A 20,799-nucleotide genomic window follows, 5' to 3' on the forward strand; every position below is an offset into this window, starting at 1 on the left:
GTCTAATGAGTGTCATCTCCTAATTTTTCTAGAGTATGCCCCGTCACCATTGGTTGAGCTTGTTTTCTGGTGAAATTCCCCATAACCAGTGTTTGCCTGACTGCTTCTTTGAGTTTTCAGTTCACTGGTTGCTGTCCACTCCTGTATGTTTTTTATTTTATTCTATTTATTTTTTTGAGATAGGGTGTCATTTCATTGCCCAGGCTAGAGTGCAGTGGGTGCAATCACGGCTCACTGCAACCTTGCCTTTCTGGGCTTAGGTGATTTTACCACTTCAGCCTCCTGAGTAGCTGGGACTACAGGTGTGCACCACCATGACCGATTAACTTTTTGTATTTGTGTGTGTGTGTGTGTGTGTGTGTGTGTGTGTGTGTGTGTATGTGTAGAGACTGGGGTGAGAGGCAAGTCTAATCCCAACTCCTCTGTGCCCTAGCACAGCCGTGAGTGAGCTGGAAAGACACCATGGGTGTAGCAGGCATCTAGCACATGTTCCCTGGGTGAGTTACCTGGAAAGACACCCAGCTTAATCCAGGGCAGGCCCCACACTCAGTTGGGAGAACGTCTCCCTAATTAGGGTTGTCAGATTTGGCAAATAAAAATACAGGACACCCAGTTAAATGTTAGAATTTCAAGTAAGCAACCAATAATTGGTTAATATGAGTATGTTGTGTGCAATTTTTGGGACAGATGTACACTAAATGTTGTTTGCTGTTTCTCTGAAATTCAAATTTACTGAGCAACTTGTGTTTTATCTGGCCACCCTATTCTGGATCCTCACTGTGTGCTGTGTGCCACAGAAGGTTCCACTGAACACTAGCCTGCTTTTATTTTACATGGAACATTTTGTTTTTAGTCCTGAATAAGGAGTATCTTTATTGATCCCACAGAAGGAGAAAGTCCATACAAACAGCAGCTTGTTAAAAGAAGAATGGTTCCCAGGGTTGGATAAACACCCAAGACAAATGCCTTTTCCTGAGCTCAATGTGTGCTTGTGTTCCTGAACTTTCCTTCCCGGACCCAGAAGTGGGCTTGATGGGATCTATCTCCCTGGGTGCTGCTGAAGATGGCAGGAAGAGAAATGTTCAGCCTGGGAGGAAAAGATTTATGGGAATGTGGGCTGAGTCAGATTCCTCCATTCATTCAACCTCACCCAGCAGCTATTGGCAGACACTCAGAGATGAATGGCACCGGGTCCTGTCCTGGAGGCTCTCCATAGAAAGGGAGATAAATTTTGGCCCCAGGACCAAGGCAAGTACTGCCTCCTTCCAAATCTGTCTCCACGGTTGAATGCAAAGAGTACATTTCTGTCCCTGTCTTTTCTCTCTCTCCCTTTCTTCTTCCCCATTCTTTCTTTTTTCTCATCTCCTCTCTCTTCCTCTCTCACCTTCCCAGCCATTTGTCACCTTAAACCTAATTATTGGGCCGGGCGCGGTGGCTCGCGGTGGGATTCCAGCACTTTGGGAGGCCGTGGCCGGCGGATTATGAGGCCAGGAGATGGAGATCATCCTGGCCAACATGGTGAAACCCCGTCTGTACTAAAAATACAAAAAAAATAGCTGGGTGTGGTGGCACATGCCTGTAGTCCCAGCTATTCGGGAGGCTGAGGCAGGAGAATTGCCTGAACCGAGGAGGCGGAGGTTGCAGTGAGCTGAGATCGCGCCACTGCACTACAGCCTGGGCAACAGCGTGAGATTGTCTCAAAAAAAAAAAAAAAAAAAAGAAAGGAAAAGAAAAATCTAATTACCTTGTCCGACTAGTATTCTGAAAAAACAATTACTGGTTCACTCAGGCCACGGACCTGGTCTGAGATACTTTTCCCTTATCTCTCCAAGACCCTACTCCCCCTGCATCCAGAACTATGCAACTTCGTCCAGCTCAGCCTGGCATGCATTTGAATGCCGTTCTATGATTGGCTGATACAAAGTGTGGGGATGGGGGTTGGCACCGTAAACCTCTATTCCTCATCTTCCTTTTGGGAGTCCCACTAGGTCTAACAACCTGAGATTCTCAGACCTGGCTCTGCCCCTTGACTTGGCTTGCATAACTGTTTCTCAAAAAAGTATCAGTGGGTGATTTCTTCTGGTCTGAGGTTAAAAGACCTAGGTTCCATCCTGGATAATGCCAGTGACAAACTGGTTTATATGAGTTCCTTTACCTCTCTAAGACTCAGTTCTCATGATGAAGGCCTCATGAGAATATTCTGTAGTGGTTAATATGGACTCTCGAGCCAGACTGTCTGAGTTCAAATCTTTCATCTTCCACTACCAGCAGGGTGCCCTGTGAGTAAGTCAAATAAGTGCATATGTGTAAAAAACTTAGAATGGTGCTTTGCATACATATGCCTAATAAATGCCAGCTATTACTGGATACTTTAGTATCCCATACGGATACTAAAGTCCTTTCTCTAAATGCTATTAGTATTAATATTATTGCCCAATAAGTATTTGGGTGCAAGCTGGGAAAAATCAATTGAATACAGCTTTGGCTTAGAAGCCAGATGGTTCTTATGAAGAGAGCTCAGAGGAGTGAAGTCTTAAGCTCTTTGAGCCTCAGTGTCCTCGTCTGTAAGATAACCATAACAATCTAATCTCTGCCTGCTTCCCAAGAAAGCTGGAGTGCCTGGCCTGTTGTAAGCATTCAGAAAATATATGTGAAATGAATCAGTGCATGGACCACGTGGGGCATGTTTTTCATCATAAGCCTCAATGGGCTCCAAAATGCCCCTTCCTAGATTCTACAAAAAGAGTGTTTCCAACCTTGCTGAATCAAAACAAAGGTTTCAACTGTGAGATGAATCCACACATCTCAAAGCATCTTCACAGATAGCTTGTTTCTAGTTTTTATTGTGGGATATTCGGATTTTGCCATGAGCCTATATGGATTCCAAAATGCCCCTTCCTAGATTCTTGCTAACTTGGTGGGAATATCAAGGGTAAGGATTCAAGGGTGGGAATATTGCTAACTTGATTTAGCAGAGTTTTTTTGCTAAAACTGGATGTTATCAGGAGGTACACAGATTGGCCTAGGAGAAGGTTCAGGAGCCTGACTAAAGTTTGGTCAAGCCAAGAATCTTTGCCAATTTGCATAGGAAGTATCTGGAAGGCTAATTGCCAAAGTTAACGGTGCTTTCTCTCTGAAGAAAAAGAAAAACTGTACATTAACATTTTAATATGAATAAAAGCAAGAGCTCCCATTTAAAGCCCAGAGGTCCTGTTTCGAATCTGACTCGAAACTCTATCCAGTTTTTCGGACGTAGTTTCCTCTTGTGTAAACGGACAACGACAACACCTACCTCCCAAGTGCTACGATAGGGTCGAGAAAGCAGAGGATATAGCCCAGCGCAGGCGCAGTACAAGCACCGTCAGCGGCGCCCCGCCCACATCCTACTACAACTTCCGGCAGGCTCCGCGCCTGCTTCAGGCGCGTCGCGGGTTGTGACGTAATGCGATAGCGCGGGGAATTTCGAGTGGTTATTGGAGCGCCGGAGGCTAGTTGGGTGGCAGACTCCAGCATCTTCAGGAGCGACTATGGACTCCCTAACCGAGCCTCGGTGGCCTCCGGGCCTGGCAGTTATGAAGGTGAGTGCTTCGGGGAGGTTGGGGGCTCCCGGGTGCCTGCGGGGGGCGGTCCCTCCCTTTGAGGAGGATGTCCTCGCCTTGAGGAGAAAGGATGAGGCGCGAGCGTCGCACTGGGCCGTAGTACCCGGCTTTGCTCTGTCACTAGCCGACCGCGTGGCTCTGGGTCTCAGTTTACTCCTTTGACAAGTGACAAGGAAAAGCCTGGTGAGCTGAGGTTAACAGTCTTATGGAACCAGATATTCTGCGATCCAATCCGAACGATAACATCGAGAAAAACAGTTGTTCTAAACAATGACATCGTCAGCTCACCTTCACTGAAAGCCTACTTTGTGTCAAGCACTAAACAGTGACACCGGACATGATTTTGGGTGGACACTTTATCAAATAACATGTATGTGATCACGTAGCCAAGCAGGTAGTCTCCTTTACAGGCTCTTCTGATTATTCTCAATAAACCTAGTGCTGGTTTGTACCGACATACTGCCCCAGTGCCTCCCTCACACGTCCTCTCTTCTCTAACAATTGCTCATCTCTCTGTCTTTTAAACAGAGATCAAGGCTCAGCTGTAATCTTTCATTGCATCGAATTATTTCAGTTAAATAACACTTATTTTTGTAGCCTTTCTGTTTCGGCAGGGCAAACCAGTTTCCATTTACAGTAGTGGTGGGCCCTGGATTTGCTCAAGAGCAGATGCACTTTGCCGTGCTGGCTAAAAGTCAGTTGCTTGGTGTTTCTTTTTGCTCTGTGATGATTTTTGTTTCTGACAGTGGCTAAGATAGCCTTTTTCTCTTCCTCAGTTTTGTAGTCTTGGGGATTATAGTATCTCTCCCACTGGCTCATGAAGTTGTCTTTAGAATTAAGTGAAGGCTAAAATAAGTATAAGGCCTTGTTCTTCCTGCTGTCACCCGTGATATCTAGAGGTCTTGGGGACTTGAGATATCTGCGTGACGAGAAGCTGACATTGTGAAAGGATCCAGGAAAGCAGTAGTTTCAAAGTTGTGATGGGCTTGGCACCAAGATGCCCTGGAAAAGAGCACAGATTTGAATTCTAATGGTCCTGGGTGAAATCTCGTCTCTGCCTCTTAGCTGTGTGACCTTCAGTTAGTAACTTAACCTCTCTGAGCCTGAATTTCTTCAACTATAAATGAGAGACAAAAATAAACAGTTCATAGGGTTGATTAAATAAATGAGTTCATGTATATGGGTGCAGATTCTGCAGGCTTATTCATCGTGCTTAATGCAGTGCCTGACAGAAAGTGGGTGCTCAAGTATTATTTGCTGCTTGATTGAAAGTATCTGGAATGTAGTAAGCATTCAATGAATATATTTTAATATTATTATTAGCACTGTGCTAAGTGCTTCTCTCCCCTTTTAATTTGTTGTCATGAAGCTTGACTTGGATAAGGAAAGTGAAAGAACTCTAACCTGTAAAGCTCCTGCTTTGTAGATTTAAGCATATTTTACATATTCCCACAATTTCAGTGTTCTTTAGAGGCAGGTTCCATGTCTTCTCTGACTTTGGTATCTCACCACAGCACTGAATACAGAGTTTGGTACCACAGAGTGTTCAGTGATTGTTCAACCAGCGAGTCGATTGAGCCCATATTTTTTTCTCACATTAGAATCATAGAATCTTAAGGTTTGAAAACCAGCCTCCTTCAGTATTTTAAACTCTTTTATAACATACCTGGCAATTTCTCACCTAATTTTTGCTTGAACTCTTCCAGGGACAAAGAACTATCAGATCCCAGAAGTGCATCTGACTAAAATTACTTCTAATAGAAGTCTGACTCAGAATGCATGGTTCCTGACTTAGGATCCATAGAAAGACTTTGGAGTCTCAAGTTATTTGTAAAATTTTCGTATATATGTTTTTCTGAGAATAGAGTCCATAGTTTTCATCTAATTTTCAAAGGGATCTGTAACCCCAAAAACTTAATAGTATTTTTGTAATTATGTTTTTCCACCCATTTTCTGCTTCTCCCTTTCACTTTCTCTCTCTCTAAACTAAAGACATTTTGGGGTGTCTGCTGATCACTCTCTATTCAGGCATCGTTTTTTGTTTGGTTGGTTGAGGTACATGTGATATGCATGTTACTGTCTTGGAGAGACATGACCAGAAATTTGAACCAGAAATAGCTCATATAGTGTCAACTTCCACAAATTGTGCTCTGCAGTTCTTTCAGAATCATTACTCCACCGAAGAGGATGGCATAGATAAGAAAGAGTGGTATGATAGACGGGTTCCAGCTTCTGGGCCTGCCTCTGCTCTTAATTGATCTTGAACATTAACCCTCTAGATTTTTGTGTCTGTGACAGCTTACCATCCACAATAATGGAAGATTTTGGCATTTTATTATTTTTTATTATTTTGGCATTTTATTATTTCCCTGGTTTTATTTTAGCAAAAATTTACTGTTTTTGGCATATTGTAAATGTAATAGATATACACAGTAGAAAAAAAACTAAAATTCAGAGTAAGATAAAGGCGAAAAAGAAAATCATCCGTAATCCTACCACCCAGAGAACCAGTGTTTAATATTTTACCTTATTTTCCTTTGGTTTTTATGCATTTAAAATTTGGGATCTTTATGGAGTCAACTTCTTTGGTTTGATCCAGCCAACTTAGGAACTCTGTAGGCTTTGTTTTTAAAATTGGGGTACTGATGTTGTAGACTTCATAAGATTGCCATGAAGATTAAACTACAGAGTTGCCATTATTATGTATATTGGCATAGATTTATTTTCTGATTTTTATTTTCCTATGGCATTAATTATTCTTTGAAAGCATTTTTTAATGGTTGCATAATATTTCACCATATGGACTGTTGGCAACATTAGTCTTTTTTTTGTTTAAATTTTTAAAATTCAGGTAATAGGTTCACTGGGTTCAGGATACACATAAAGTGAAAAGTAAAAGTCTCCTTACCGTGTTTCTGGCCCTGATCATTATTTGTTATTATCTTCTCATAATTTCTTTATATTTCTGATGAAAATAGATACTTTTTTTTTTTTTTTTGAGATAGGGTCTCACCGTCACCCAGGCTGCTTGCTGCCTTGAACTCCTGGACTAAAGTGATCCTTCTGCCTTAGCCTCCTGAGTAGCCGGGACTACAGGCATGCACTGTCACGCCCAACTAATTTTTACATTTTTTATAGACATGGATTTTTGCTATTTTGCTCAGGCTGGTCTCGAATTCCTGGATTCAAGCAATTCTCCTGCCGTGGCCTCCCAAAGTGCTAGTATTACAGGCAAGAGCCACCACGCTAGGCTTATTAGAATACATTCTTATTCACCCTTCCCTTTTAAACAAACAGTAGCATGGCATATGTGCTGTCAGTACCTTATTTCCTTTTTTCACTTATGTTGGCAATCTTTTCATACCAGTGCAAAGCAGAGCTTCCTCCATTTTTTTTTTTTTTTTTGAGATAGCCTTTGATCTGTCGGGAATACAGTGTTGCAATGTGGGCTCATTGTAATGATGTGGGCCCACTGTAACCTCCGCCTCCTGGACTCAAGCGATCCACCCGCTCAGAGCTTCCTCCTTTTAAAAAATATTTATATTGAATGGAATAATATTTTATTTTAACCAGCTTGAGGATTCTGGGTTGCAAGAATAGTTCCTTTCCTGTTTGGATTGCATTTCAGGTTGGCACATCTACCTCTTCAAGTTGTCTGCTTCCCCTTCCTCTGCTTTCACTGGGTCCACCTCTTTTCATTTGGCTCCATTGAAGAAAGCACTGGTCTGCCAGAAGGGAGACAGGAATTTGGGTCTTGACTTGACTAATGCCTATTGTTGTGTGCCTGCTCTTGATACCAGTTTCCTCTTTAGTGAAGTAAGGGTTTTAACTAGACAGTTTCTAGTGTTGGGTTTTAACTAGACAGTTTCTAGTGTTTGGCTTTAACATTCTTTGATTTGATTCTTAATCTGTGTGGTGGCATTGACTACTTTTCATCCAACAGTGACTGTAGGCTAGGTGTTGGAGTCCGAAGAGGAGGAGGCTTGGAGTGAGAGCTGGAAGCACTTGGAAGTGGAACAGAAGTACAGTAGCCCTTATGTGAAGGGATGACAGTATGGCACAAGAATCGGTGCACCATCATCTTTAGCTGTCTAAAGCAATTTGGGCAACCTGAGACTGAATGTGTAAGAGTCATATGAGAGAAGTTTTTGTTTATTTGTCAAGATCCCTTGTAGTTTATCTGGAGTTAGCTTTTGAATTTGTGTATTTGGCAAAGAATTTGAATGTTTTTTAGGGGATGGAGAAAAAGTTTTGTGACAGACTTCCAATTTTGATGTCTTTCTGATATGTATATATGCATATTTGCATTTCAGACAATAGATGATTTGCTGCGATGTGGAATTTGCTTTGAATATTTCAACATTGCAATGATAATTCCTCAGTGTTCACATAACTGTAAGTATGTTTTTTTCCTGTGAATTGGTAAATTGTGATTTTTACATGAGGTAGTGTTAATTTAACACCAAAAGATACATACACATATTTATGTTTCACCTTTAGCTCTTCTATCTTGTAGTTTTTAGAAGGTCTTTTTCACTGCCTTCCTCTTGAACATTGAAGGTTTTTGCAAGGCTTCTATATTTTCTACCATCTTCCCCTTGGATATTTTTATGCCTTTTATGGCGATGAAATTTTTGGTCACAATAAGTGGTTCTTTATTTGCCAAGTGGTTTTTGATGTTAACTTTCAGAATTTTTGTTTTTAACAGGATAACACATAGGTGGTTCCACCAAGTAGCACTTGTTATAGAATTTCAGAGTTTAAAAATCTGTAACAATATTTCCCCAGTGGGAGAATTCTCCCACTGACTTTCTTACAGACAGTTTTATAACTTAACTGCTATGTGATGCTAGGAAGACTCATGTTGGAATTTGTTTGTACTTCTCTTTATGAGTCTAGGATATAAACATTTAAACATATTGTACCTTGAGATATTTAGTGCATAGAGGTTACCCTATCATTGTTGAGGAGCTAGACATGCATTTTACAGGTTATTTAGGTTCATGATCTTTCTTGTCCTCTGTTTTCAAGTTGATTTATCTTGGAAAGTTAAAAAACAGTCAACTTAGGCCTAAGAAATCAGTTTTAGTGGTTAGTAGCTTTGGTGAAAAAGCTTCTGTAGAGAAAACATAATAAGAGGATAGCCGTGATGGCGACATGGGCTTTAGAGATACCCCTGGGCTTCACTCTTAAAATTCTGGTGAGTAATTACTACTTTAGAAAATGTTTGTGAGAATTAAGTGTGCAGAACTCACTGTCTGGCACATGATGAGTCCTTAATAAATGTTTTCTTCCAGCCAAGATTCACATTAAAAACCAAGGTAAGTTTTGGAGATTGTTTTAAAATATATTTTAACATTGTCTTTATTTGGGTATAATTTACATACGATAAAATATATCCATTTAAATTACACATTGAAGTATAAAAGTATTCATGAATTTTGACAAATGTGTATGCTGTGTAACTACTGCAGTTGATACTGCACATTTTCATTATCTGATAAATTTATCCCCATCTCAGTCAATATGATCTCAGCTAGCCATCTGTAGTCTATTTCTGGACTCTTCTATTCCATTGATCTTAGAAACTTTTTCACCAAAACTACTACCCACTAAAACCATTTTTTTAGGCCTAAGTTTACTGCTTTTTAGCTTTCCAAGATAAATCAACTTGAAAATAGAGGACAAGAAAGATCATTAACCTAAATAATGTGTAAACTGTCAAGCTCTTGACCAATGATAGAATAACCCCTATTGCACTAAATACCTTAAGGTACAATATTTTAAAATGCTTATATGTTAGACTCATATATGTCTAGCCTTATGCCAGTACCATACTATCTTAATTACTGTGGCTTTGTAGTAAGTCTTGAAGTCAGGCATTGTAAGTCCTCCATCTTTGTTTTTCTTTGGTTCTTTTAGGATGTTTGCATTTTAAATTCATTTCTATATATAATTTAAAATTAGGTTGTCAGTTTCTACCAAAAGCCTGCTGGGATGTTTATTAGAATTGTATTGAATCTAGAGATCAATTTGGGAGAATTGACATCTTAACAATATTGAGTCTTCAATGTGTGAATGTGATATACTTCTTTATCTTTATTTCTTTCAGCAGCATTGATTTTCATTGCACAAACCTTGCAGAAAGAAATATAACTTATATTGACCTTTTTTTTTCTTTGAGAAAGAAAAACAGAATAATAAGAAAAAGAATAAAGAAGAGGAAGAAAGAGAAAGAGGAAGAGGGAGAGAGAATGGGGGTATTGCTTTATTGCCTGGGCTAGAATGCAGTCTAAATATGGGTATGCCTATAATTGTCCTTAATAATGGAGACATAAAAGAAAATGAGGGAAGAGAATAACAAACAAGGAGCCAACCAACATTTCCTTTAAACTTCTAAGTTGATATAATGTGGTACTGATAAGAGTGTATATTTTGTGTATTTAAAGTGGAGAGATCTATAAATGTTAATTACGTTTACTTGTTCCAGATCTGAGTTCAAGTCCTGGATATCATTGTTAATTTTCTGTCTCATTGATCTGTCTAATATTAATATTGAAGTCTCCCACTATTACTGTGTGGGAGTCTAAGTTTCTTTATTAGTCTTGTATGTCTGGGTATTCCTGTTTTGGGTGCATATATATTTAGCATCTTTAGCTCTTCTTGTTGTTGCATTGATCCTTTTATCATTATATAATGTCCCTCTTTGCTTCTTTTGATCTTTGTTCCTTTAACGACTACTTTATCAGAGGCAAAAATTGTAACTTCTGCTTTTTATTTATTTATTTTAGCTCTCTGTTTGGTTGGTAAATCTTTCTCCATCCCTTGTTTTAAGTCTTTGTGTATCCTTGAACGTGAGATGGGTCTGGATGCAGCATACTGATGGGTTTTAGTTTCTTATCCAAATTGCCTGTCTGTCTTTGGATTGGGGGATTTAGTCAATTTAAATTTAGAATTAATAATGATATATGTGAGTTTAATACTGCCATTTAATATTAGCTGGCTATTTTGCCCATTAGTTGATGTAAATTCTTCATTATATTGATGCTCTTTACTTGTTGGTATTTTTTAGAAAGGCTGATACTGTTTGTTCCTTTCTATGTGTAGTGGTTCTTTCAGAAGCTCTTGTAAAGCAGGCTTGGTGGTGATGAAATCTCTTGAGTGTTTGCTTGTTCACAAAAAACTTTATTTTTCCTTCACTTATGAAGCTTAGTTTGGCTGGATGTGAAATTCTTGGTTGAAAGTTCTTTTCTTTAAGGATGTTGAATATTGGTCCCCACTCTCTTCTGGCTTGTAGGGTTTCTGCTGAGAGATCTGCTTTAAGTCTGATAGGCTTCCCTTTGTGGATAACCTGACCTTTCTCCCAGGCTGCCTTAGTATTTTCTCCTTCATTTCAACCCTGGTGAATCTGACGATTATGTGCCTTGGAGTTGCTCTTCTTGAGGAATATCTTTGTGGTGTTCTCTGTATTACCTGGAGTTGAATATTATCCTGCCTTACTAGGTTGGGAAAAATTTTCCTGAATAATATCCTGAAGCGTATTTTCCAGCTTGGATTCGTTCTCTTCGTCACTTTCAGGTACACCTATCAAGTGTAGATTAGGTCTTTTCACATAGTCCTATGTTTCTTTGCTCATTCCTTTTTATCCTTTTTTCTCTAATCTTGTCTTGTTTTATTTCATTGAATTGGTCTTCGACCTCTGATATCCTTTCTTCTGCTTGATCAGTTCGGCTGTAAAAATTTGTACATGCTTCACGTAGTTCTCGTATTGTGTTTTTCAGCTCCATCAATTCACTTATTTTCCTCTCTAAATTGTGTATTCTTGTTAACATTTCGTCAAACCTTTTTTCAAAGTTCTTAGTTTCTTTGGATTGGATTAGAACAAGTTATTTTAATTCACAGAAGTTTCTCATTATCCACATTTTGAAGCCTGCTTCTGTAATTGGAACACACTCGTTCTCCATCAAGCCTTGTTTCGTTGCTGATGAGGAACTGTGATCCCCCTGCTGAGGGAGAGGCGTTCTCATCTTGGGTATTCTCGGCCTTTTTTGGCTGTTTTCTTCCCTTCATTGTAGATTTATCCATCTGTAGTCTTTATAATTACTGTCTTTGTAATTGGGTTTCCGAGTGGACGTCCAACTTATTGATTCTCAGTGCCAAAATCTGAGCAACCCACTGCGCCGACTAAATCAGCGGCGTTAAGATTGATGGTGCTTTTCTGACTCTGCGCCAAGAACCGATGCTCCGAGGCGCCGGCAAAACCGTCTCGCCGGTCACAAGAGTCGCACTGGCGACCCGTGGGGCTCCTCTGCTGGGAATCTCCTGGTGCGTAAGCAACAAGAATTCATGTGAAGGTGTGGTGTCCTCTTGTTCTTTGAGCTTTCACTGGGAGCTACAATCCCGATCTGCTAGTGATCAGCCATCTTGGATCTCTCTCCGACCTTTTGTTTTCTGACTGCATTAAATTCACTTAACTCTAGCATCTTTTTTGTTCATTCCTTATAAATTTTTCCATACACAATCACATCATTTGTGAATAAAGACAGTTTTACTTCTTCCTTTCTCATCTGTATGCCTTTATATTTCTTTTTGTTACACAGGCTAGTACCTCAAGTACGGTGTTGAAAGTGGTGTGGATGGACATACTGTCCTTACTCTAAATTTATGGGAAAGCATTCAGTCTTTTGCTATTAAATATGACATTAGCTGTAAGTCTTTTTATATTTTTATGTGTTTTCATAAACTTATCAGGTTGAGGCACTTCTCTACTCCTAGTTAGGTGAGAGGATTTTTTTTTTTTTTTAAATCGTGAGTGGGTGTTGAATTTTGTCAAGTACTTTCTGCATCTATGGTGATGCTCATATGATTTTCTTCCTTAATTTTGTAACATAGCTAATAACACTGATTTTTTTGGAAGAGGGGAACAGAGCCTCACTCCGTTACCCAGGCTGGAAGTACAGTGGTGCAATCATGGCTCACTGCAGCCTTGGCCTTCCTGACTCAGGTGATCCTCCTACATCAGCCTCCAGAGGAGCTGGGGCTGCAGGTGCATGCTACCCACCGTGCTTGGCTAATTTTTAAATTTTTTATAGAGATGGAGTTTTGCCATGTTTCCCAGGCTGGTCTCAAACTCCTGAACTCAAGCAATCTCCCCACCTTGATCTCCCAAAGTGCTGGGATAATAGGTGTGAGTTACCATGCTTGGCTTGATTGATTTTTGAGTGTTAAAACAACCTTGAATTCCTTACAAGACGTGTGTCCATTTATTCTAAGCTGCTGACTTTATTGGCATAGAGTTATCATTTTAAAAATTACTGCTTCCTATTCTTTTTATGTCTGGAGGAGCTGTTGTGATGCATCCTTTAATTCCTGATGCTAGAAAGGTGTTTCTTCTCTTTTTTTCTTGATCAATCTAGATAAAGTTTATCAATTTTAGTGCTCTTTTCAAAGAATGAGCTTTCAGTTCATTGTTTTCTATATTTTTTCTTTTTTTCTGTTTTATTGATTTACATTCCTAGCTTTATTATTTCCTTCCTTTTCCTTATGTAAATTTGCTCTTATTTTTCCAACTTGCTAAGACAGAAGCTGAGATCTTTGACTTTTCTTTTTTAATGTAAGCATTTAAAGCTCTGTTTCCCTCTAAGCCCTGCTTTAGATGCATCCCACAAATTTTGATCTGTTTTCATTTTTATTCAGTTTAAAATATGTCCTAATTTCCTTTGCGATTTCCTAATAAATTTGTTGTTTACTTTCCAAATACTTAGGACTTTTCCTACTATATTCCTATTACTAATTTCTAATTTACTTATTTTCTGGTCTGAGAACATAATCTGTTTAATTTCACTTCTGTAAAATTATGTGAGACTTGTTTTATGGCCTAGCATATGGTCTTCTTGGTTAATGTACCTTGTATACATGAAAAGAATGTTTATTCTGGTGGTGGTAGGTGGAATGTTCTATAATGTCAATGAGGTCAAGTTGGTTGATAGTGCTCTTTAAGTCTTCTGTATCTGTTGATTCTCTGCCTATCAGTAGGGAGAAAGGAGTGTTGAAAACTCCAAGAATAATTATGAACTTATTGATTTTTCCCTTCTCTTTTATCAGTTTTGCTTTATATATTTGAAGTGCCTTTATTAGGTACATACACATTTAGGGTTGTTTTTTCTTGTTGATGAATTGACTGTTTTGTTATCATGAAATGTCTTTCTTCATCCTTGGTAGTATTCCTGCTTCTGAAGTCCACTTTTTTTCTAATGTTAATATAGCTGCTGTAATGTCTTTAAGATTAGCATTTATCTTTTTCTATCCCTTTACATTTATCTATCTATCTATCTATGTATCTATGTATCGCTCTGTCACCCCAACTGGAATACAGTGGTGCGATCTTGGTTCACTGCAACTTCTGCCTGGTGGGTTCAAGCAATTATCCTGACTTAGCTTCCCAAGTAGGTGGGATTACAGGCCTGTATCACCACACCTGGCTAATTTTTGTATTTTTAGTAGAGATGGAGTTTCACCATGTTGGCCAGGCTGGTCAAAATCCTGACCTCAGATGATCCACCCACCTTGGCCTCCCAAAGTACTGGGATTACAGGCATGACCCACAGTGGCCAGCGGATCCTTTTACTTTTAACCTACCTTTGTTTATATTTAAATTGAGGTTTTTTTTGTAGACAATGTATATTTGAGACTTGCCCTTTAATCCCGTCTGATAATACCTGTTTTTACTTGGCATATTTAGACCTGCACTATTTAGTACAGTAGCTGGTAGGCACATGTGGTGGCTACTTATATTTTAATTAAAATTTATAGATTTAAATATACCATTTTGCTTTTTGGTTTTAGTTTGCCCATCTATTCTAACCTTTCCTGCATTTTCATAGTGAAATAATTGGACTTTTTAGTATTGTTTTTTTCTACATGTTGACTTACTAGATCTATTTGTTTTTTTGGTGGTTGCTTAAAATATACATCTTTGTTATGATCTCTCTTCAAACAATACTGTTCTGCCTGAATAATGTAAGACTATCACAACTGTGTGCTTTCATCCCCCACCCCGTGCAGCTCCTGTCATCCTGTTGCTGTTCCCATTTTTTTTTGTGTGTGTGTGTGTGTGTGTATTTATTATATACCCTACAATATATTGTTATATATGCTTTAGACAGTCAATTATTTTTTACAGAGAATAAGACATGATAAAATATATTTTACATTTACCCGCATATTTATTATCTCTGATACTTTCCTTTCCTTTATATATATCAAAGTTTCTTTCTGGTATCATTTTCTTTTTCCCTGCTTTAACATTTCCTGTGGTACAGATATAACTGTACTGCTGAAGAATTTTCTCAACTTTTGTTTGTCAAAAAATCTTCTTTATATTAGTTTTTGAGAGATGTTTTCAGTGGGTGTAGAATTCTAGGTTGACAAATTTATTTTTCTAGTAATGCCAATTTACTGTTTTCTGGCTTTCCTTGGTTTCAAATAAAACCAGGTGTGGTATTTTTATCCATCACATTCTGTACATAATTTGTCATTTTCTCTGGCTGCTTTTAAGATTTTCTGTTATTCAGTGATTTTTAGAAATTTGTGATATGCTTTAATGTGATTTATTTTTGGTTATCCTGCTTGGGATCCATTGAGTTTTTTTGATTTATGTGGTTATATTTGGGAAAACTTTAGCTTTTATTTGTTCAAAAACATTTTTTTCTTTTTTTGAGACAGGGTCTTGCTCTGTCTGCCACCCAGTGGCATGTTCACAGCACTGCAGCCTCGACTTCCCAGGCTGAAGTGATCTTCCCACCTCAGCCTCCCCAGTAGCTGAGACTACAGGCGTGTGTCATTATGCCCAGCTAATTTTTAAACTTTTGTAGAGATGAAGTCTCCCTGTGTTGCCCAGGTTGGTCTAAAACTCCTTGACTCAAGGGATTCTCCTGGCTCAACTTCCCATAGTGAGCCACTCTGCCTGGCCTCAGATATTTTTTTGTTGACATGCTCCCACCGTCAGTTCTCATTACGCTTCATTAGACTGCTTGATATTTACTTGTGGACACCAATGTTCTGTCTTTTCTTTTTTCACCTTTAGTTCCCCCTCTCAGTGCTTTATTTTGGATAATTCCTATTGCTCTGACTTCAAGTTTATTGACTTTTCATTCTGTGGTATCCTCTGTTAGTTCAATCCAGTGAAATTTTCATTTCATATATTGTTCATCTCTAAAAATTCCATTTGTTTTGTGTTCAGTATAGGTTATATGTCCTTTATTTGAAATACTTAGTACTAGAAATGTTCTTGAAATTTGGATTTTAATATTTGTGTATATATAGTGAATCACCTTGGGGTTGGGACCCAAGTCTAAACACAAAATGAATTTATGTTTTATATATACCTTATGCACATAGCTTGAAGCTAATTTTATACCATGTTTTTAATGATTTTGTGCATGAAACAAAGCTTATGTTAAGTACATACGTGTGTAATTTTCCATTTGTGGCATCATGTTGTTGTTCAAAAGTTTTGGATTTTGGAGCATTTAGATTTTGGAATTTTGGATTAGCGATGTGCAACCTGTATTTGTGTTTTTGAGTGTCTAGATTTTGTTGTATTCTTTATGGGAATGTTGGACTCTGTTGTGGCAGACAGTTAAATTACTTCCAGATTAGACTGGTTCTGTCAAGATTTGTTTTTAATTTTTTTTTTTTTTATTGCATTTTAGGTTTTGGGGTACATGTGAAGAACATGCAAGATTGTTGCATAGGTACACACATGGCAGTGTGGTTTGCTGCCTTCCGTCCCCTCACCTGTATCTGTCATTTCTCCCCATGCTATCTCCTCCCACCTCCCCACCCCCCCGTCCCTCCCCCATTTCCCCCCAAAGGACCCCAGTGTGTAGTGCTCCCCTCCCTGTGTCCATGTGTTCTCATTGTTCAACACCCGCCTATGAGTGAGAATATGCGGTGTTTGATTTTCTGCTCTTGTGTCAGTTTGCTGAGAATGATGGTTTCCAGATTCGTCCATGTCCCTACAAAGGACGTGAACTCATCGTTTTTGATGGCTGCGTAATATTCCATGGTGTATATGTACCACATTTTCCCTATCCAGTCTATCATTGTTGGGCATTTGGGTTGGTTCCAGGTCTTTGCTATTGTAAACAGTGCTGCAATGAACATTCGTGTGCACGTGTCCTTATAGTAGAATGATTTATAATCCTTTGGATATATACCCAGTAATGGGATTGCTGGGTCAAATGGGATTTCTATTTTTAGGTCCTTGAGGAATCACCACACTGTCTTCCACAATGGTTGAATTAATTTATATTCCCACCAACAGTGTAAAAGTGTTACTGTTTCTCCACATCCTCTCCAGCATCTGTTGTTTCCAGATTTTTTAATGATCGCCATTCTAACTGGTGTGAGATGGTATCTCAATGTGGTTTTGATTTGCATTTCTCTAATGACCAGTGATGATGAGCATTTTTTCATATGTTTGTTGGCCTCCTGTATGTCCAAGATTTGTTTTTAACCTCTGTTTAGGGTGGGTCTAGAGTAGTCTTTTATTTAGGGCTTATAATTTTGTGTGTGTGTGTGTGTGTGTGTGTGTGTGCTTGTGTGTGGTAAAAAACAACAAAACCTATGCTATTAACACATTTTTAAGTGCATAGCACATTTTTATTAACTATATGGACATTATTGTACAGCAAGTCTCTAGAACTTTTTTATCTTGCATGACTGAAAATCTCCACCCAGTGCATGATAACTTCTTATTTCCCCCTCCTTCTAGTCCTTAACAGCACCACTCTTTCTGCTGCTTTGATTTTGGATTCCTTCAGGTACTTCATATGTAAGTGCAATCATGAGGTATTTGTTCTTCTGTGATTGTCTTATTTCACTTAGCATAATGTTCTCAAGGTTCGTTCACTTTGTGGCATATGGCAGGATTTCCTTTCTTAATGCTTCATAATATTCCATTGTATGTCTATACCACATTTTCTTTATCCACTCATCTGTTGATGGATGTTTAGGTGTTTACCCCTCTTGGGTATTGTGAATAATGCTGTAATGAAAATTCTGTTTCTATTTATTTAGGATGAATACCCAACATTGGAATTGCTGGATTAATAGAATATGGTAATTCTGTAATTTTTTGAGGACCCTCCATATTCTTTTCCATGACAGCTGTGCCATTTTTATATTCTCATCAGTGGTATGAAAGGGTTCTCTTTTCTCCACAGCCTCGTCAACAACTGTTGTTTTCTGCTTTTTGATACTTTTTTGATAATGGCTATCCTAATAAGTGTGAGGTGGTATTTCATTGTGGATTTGATTTGTATTTTCCTAATAATTAGTGATGTTGAGCACCTTTTAATATACCTGATGGCATTTGTATGTCTTTAGAGAAATGTGTATTTGTCTTTTAATTTGTTTTTTTGTTGTTGTTGTTATTGAGTTGTAAGAGTTCCTTATGTATTTTACATGTTAAAATCAGATAAATTGTCTGCAGATATCTCTCCCATTCTGTAGTTGCCTTTTGACTATTTCCTTTGTTGTGCAGGAGTTTTTTAGTTTGATACAGTCCCCTTGTCTGTTTTTGCATCTATTGCCTGTACTTTCGGTGTTACATTCAGGAAATCATTGCCAAAACAAATGTTACAGAGCTTTTACCCTCTTTTTTTTTTTTAGAGATTGGTAGTTTCAGATCTCATGTTTAAGTCTTTAATCCATTTTAACAGTTGATTTTTGTGTATAGTGTAAGATAAGGTATTATTTTGCATGTAGAAATGTAGTTTTCCCCACACCATTTGTTGAAGAGACTGGCCTTTTTTCATTATGCAGTCTTGTCAAAGATCAATTGACTATTATGCTGGGGTTTATTTCTGTGTTCTCTATTCTGTTCTTTTGGCCTGTATGTTTGTTTTTAATGCTAGTCCATACCGTTTTTATTACTATAACTTTGTAATATGTTTTGGAGTTTGGAAGTGTGATGCCTCTAGCTTTGTTTTTCTCATGATTGGTTTGACTATTTGAAATCCTTTGTGGTTCCATATGAGTTTTAGAAATGTTTTTCTATTTCTGTAAGCAATGCCATTGGGATTTGATACGGATTGCATTGAATATATAGGTTGCTTTGGGTAGTATGGCTGTTTTAACAATATTAAGTCTTCCAGTCGATGAATATAGGATATATTGCTATTTATTTGTGTCTTTATTTCAGCACAGTGTATAAATCTTTTTTCAATGTATAAATCCTTTACCTCCTTCATTAAGTAGTTTATTCTTATTTTATTCTTTTTGACGCTCCTACAAATGGGACGGTTTTCTTAATATTCTTTTTGATTCTTCGTTGTTAGTATATACAAACACTACTGGTATTTGTATGTTGATTTTGTATCCTACAACTTTGCTGAACTTATTTCTAGTTGTAACGGCTTTTTTCCCCCGCCTTGGGGAATCCTTAGGGTTTTCTTTTCTTTTTTTTTTTTTTTTTGAGACGGAGTTTCGCTCTTGTTACCCAGGCTGGAGTGCAATGGCGCGATCTCGGCTCACCGCAACCTCTGCCTCCTGGGTTCAGGCGATTCTCCTGCCTCAGCCTCCTGAGTAGCTGGGATGACAGGCACGCGCCACCACGCCCAGCTAATTTTTTGTATTTTTAGTAGAGACGGGGTTTCACCAAGTTGACCAGGATGGTCTCGATCTCTTGACCTTGTGATCCACCCGCCTCGACCTCCCAAAGTGCTGGGATTACAGGCTTGTGCCACCGCGCCTGGCCTCCTTAGGGTTTTCTACATATAAGGTCATGTCACCTTCGAACAGAGATAATTTTACTTCTTCCTTTCTAAACTGGATGCTTTTAAATTCCTTTTTCATGCCTAATTGCTTTAGCTGGGACTTCTCATACTGTGATGAATGGAAGTGGCTACTTTGGGCAACCTTGCTTTTGACCTGATATTAGTGAAAGGCTTTCAGTCTTTCATCATTTTTTATGATATTAGCTGTGAGGTTATCAAATACAATCATCCCTTTGTCTCCATTGAGGATTGGATCCCAAAATCTGTGGATGCTTAAGCCTTTTATATAAAATGGCAATATTTACATATAACCTATGCACATATAAATACTCTGTGCATAGTACCCAACGTAGTGTAGGTATAACACAATATCTAATGCAGTGTAAGTACTACGAAATAGTTGTTACACTGTATTTTTTATTGTTGTATTGTTACTTTTTTTTTTTCTTTTCAAATATTTTCAATCCACAGTTGAATCTTTAGAGGCAAACCTATGGATACAGAGGGCTGATTGCATGTCTCATTATGTAGAGGTAGTTTCCTTTTTTCCTGGTTTGTTGAGAGTGTTTATTCTGAAAGGGTTTTGAATTTTGTCAGATGCTTTTTCTGCATCTGTTTAGATGATCATGTGAGTTTTATTCTTCATTCTGTTAATGTAGTGTTTCATATTGATTTCATATATGTTGAACTATCCTTGCATCCCAGGGATAAATCCCACCTGGTCATGCTGTATTTGTGTGGTTGAATTTGCTTTGCTAGTATTTGGTTGAGGAGTTTTGCATTTGTGTTAATCATGGATATTGATCTGTAGTTTTCTGTAACGTCCGTATTTGGCTTTGGTATCAGGCTGGCTTCATAAAATGAGTTTGAGTGTTCTCTCCTCTTCCTTCTTTTCCTTTCCTTTTCTCCTTTCTTTTTTTTCCTTTCCTTCTTTCTTTTTATTTTTAAAGAATTTGGGGAGGATTGACATTGATTCTTCTTTAAATGTTTGGTAGAATTCTTTAGTGAAGCCATCTGATCCTGGAATTTTCTTTTTTAGGAAGTTTTTGATTACTTATTTCATTTCCTCAGTAGTTATTATTCTATTCAGATTTTCTTTATGGTTCAGTCTTGGTAGGTTGTTTGTTTTTGGGAGTTTATTCATTTCTGTAGGTTATCCAATTTGATGGTATATAATTGTTCATAGTAGTCTCTTATGATCCTTTTTATATCTGTGGCATCAGTTATAATGTTTCTCTTTTTCTTTTCTGATTTTTATTAGCATTATCTCTCATTTTTTTTCTTAGTCTAGCTAAGGGTTTGTCAAATTTGTTGGTTTCAAAAAGTCTTAGTTTCATTGATCTTTTTCCTTTTGTTTTTCTGTTCTCTATTTTGTATATTTCTGCTCTAAAATTTACTTTTTTCTTCTGCTTATTTTG

At 38.1% G+C, this 20,799-nt stretch overlaps 1 protein-coding gene across 2 annotated transcripts in view; it reads left to right on the forward strand.

Moving 5' to 3' along the window:
- The first annotated feature begins 3,432 nt into the window (after nt 1-3,432).
- RAD18 (RAD18 E3 ubiquitin protein ligase) overlaps nt 3,433-20,799 on the forward strand; it is a 103,437-nt gene continuing 86,070 nt past the window's right edge. For both annotated transcript variants that reach the window (XM_074404857.1, XM_003927112.4), the window contains exons 1-2: nt 3,433-3,578; nt 7,913-7,994. In XM_074404857.1, coding sequence (XP_074260958.1) covers nt 3,528-3,578; nt 7,913-7,994 — 133 coding nt within the window. In that variant the 5' untranslated portion in view covers nt 3,433-3,527. The remainder of the gene's footprint in view (nt 3,579-7,912; nt 7,995-20,799) is intronic.

The sequence above is a fragment of the Saimiri boliviensis genome, chromosome 8, assembly GCF_048565385.1.
Source record: "Saimiri boliviensis isolate mSaiBol1 chromosome 8, mSaiBol1.pri, whole genome shotgun sequence".
In the NCBI taxonomy this organism is placed as follows: Eukaryota; Metazoa; Chordata; class Mammalia; order Primates; family Cebidae; genus Saimiri; species Saimiri boliviensis.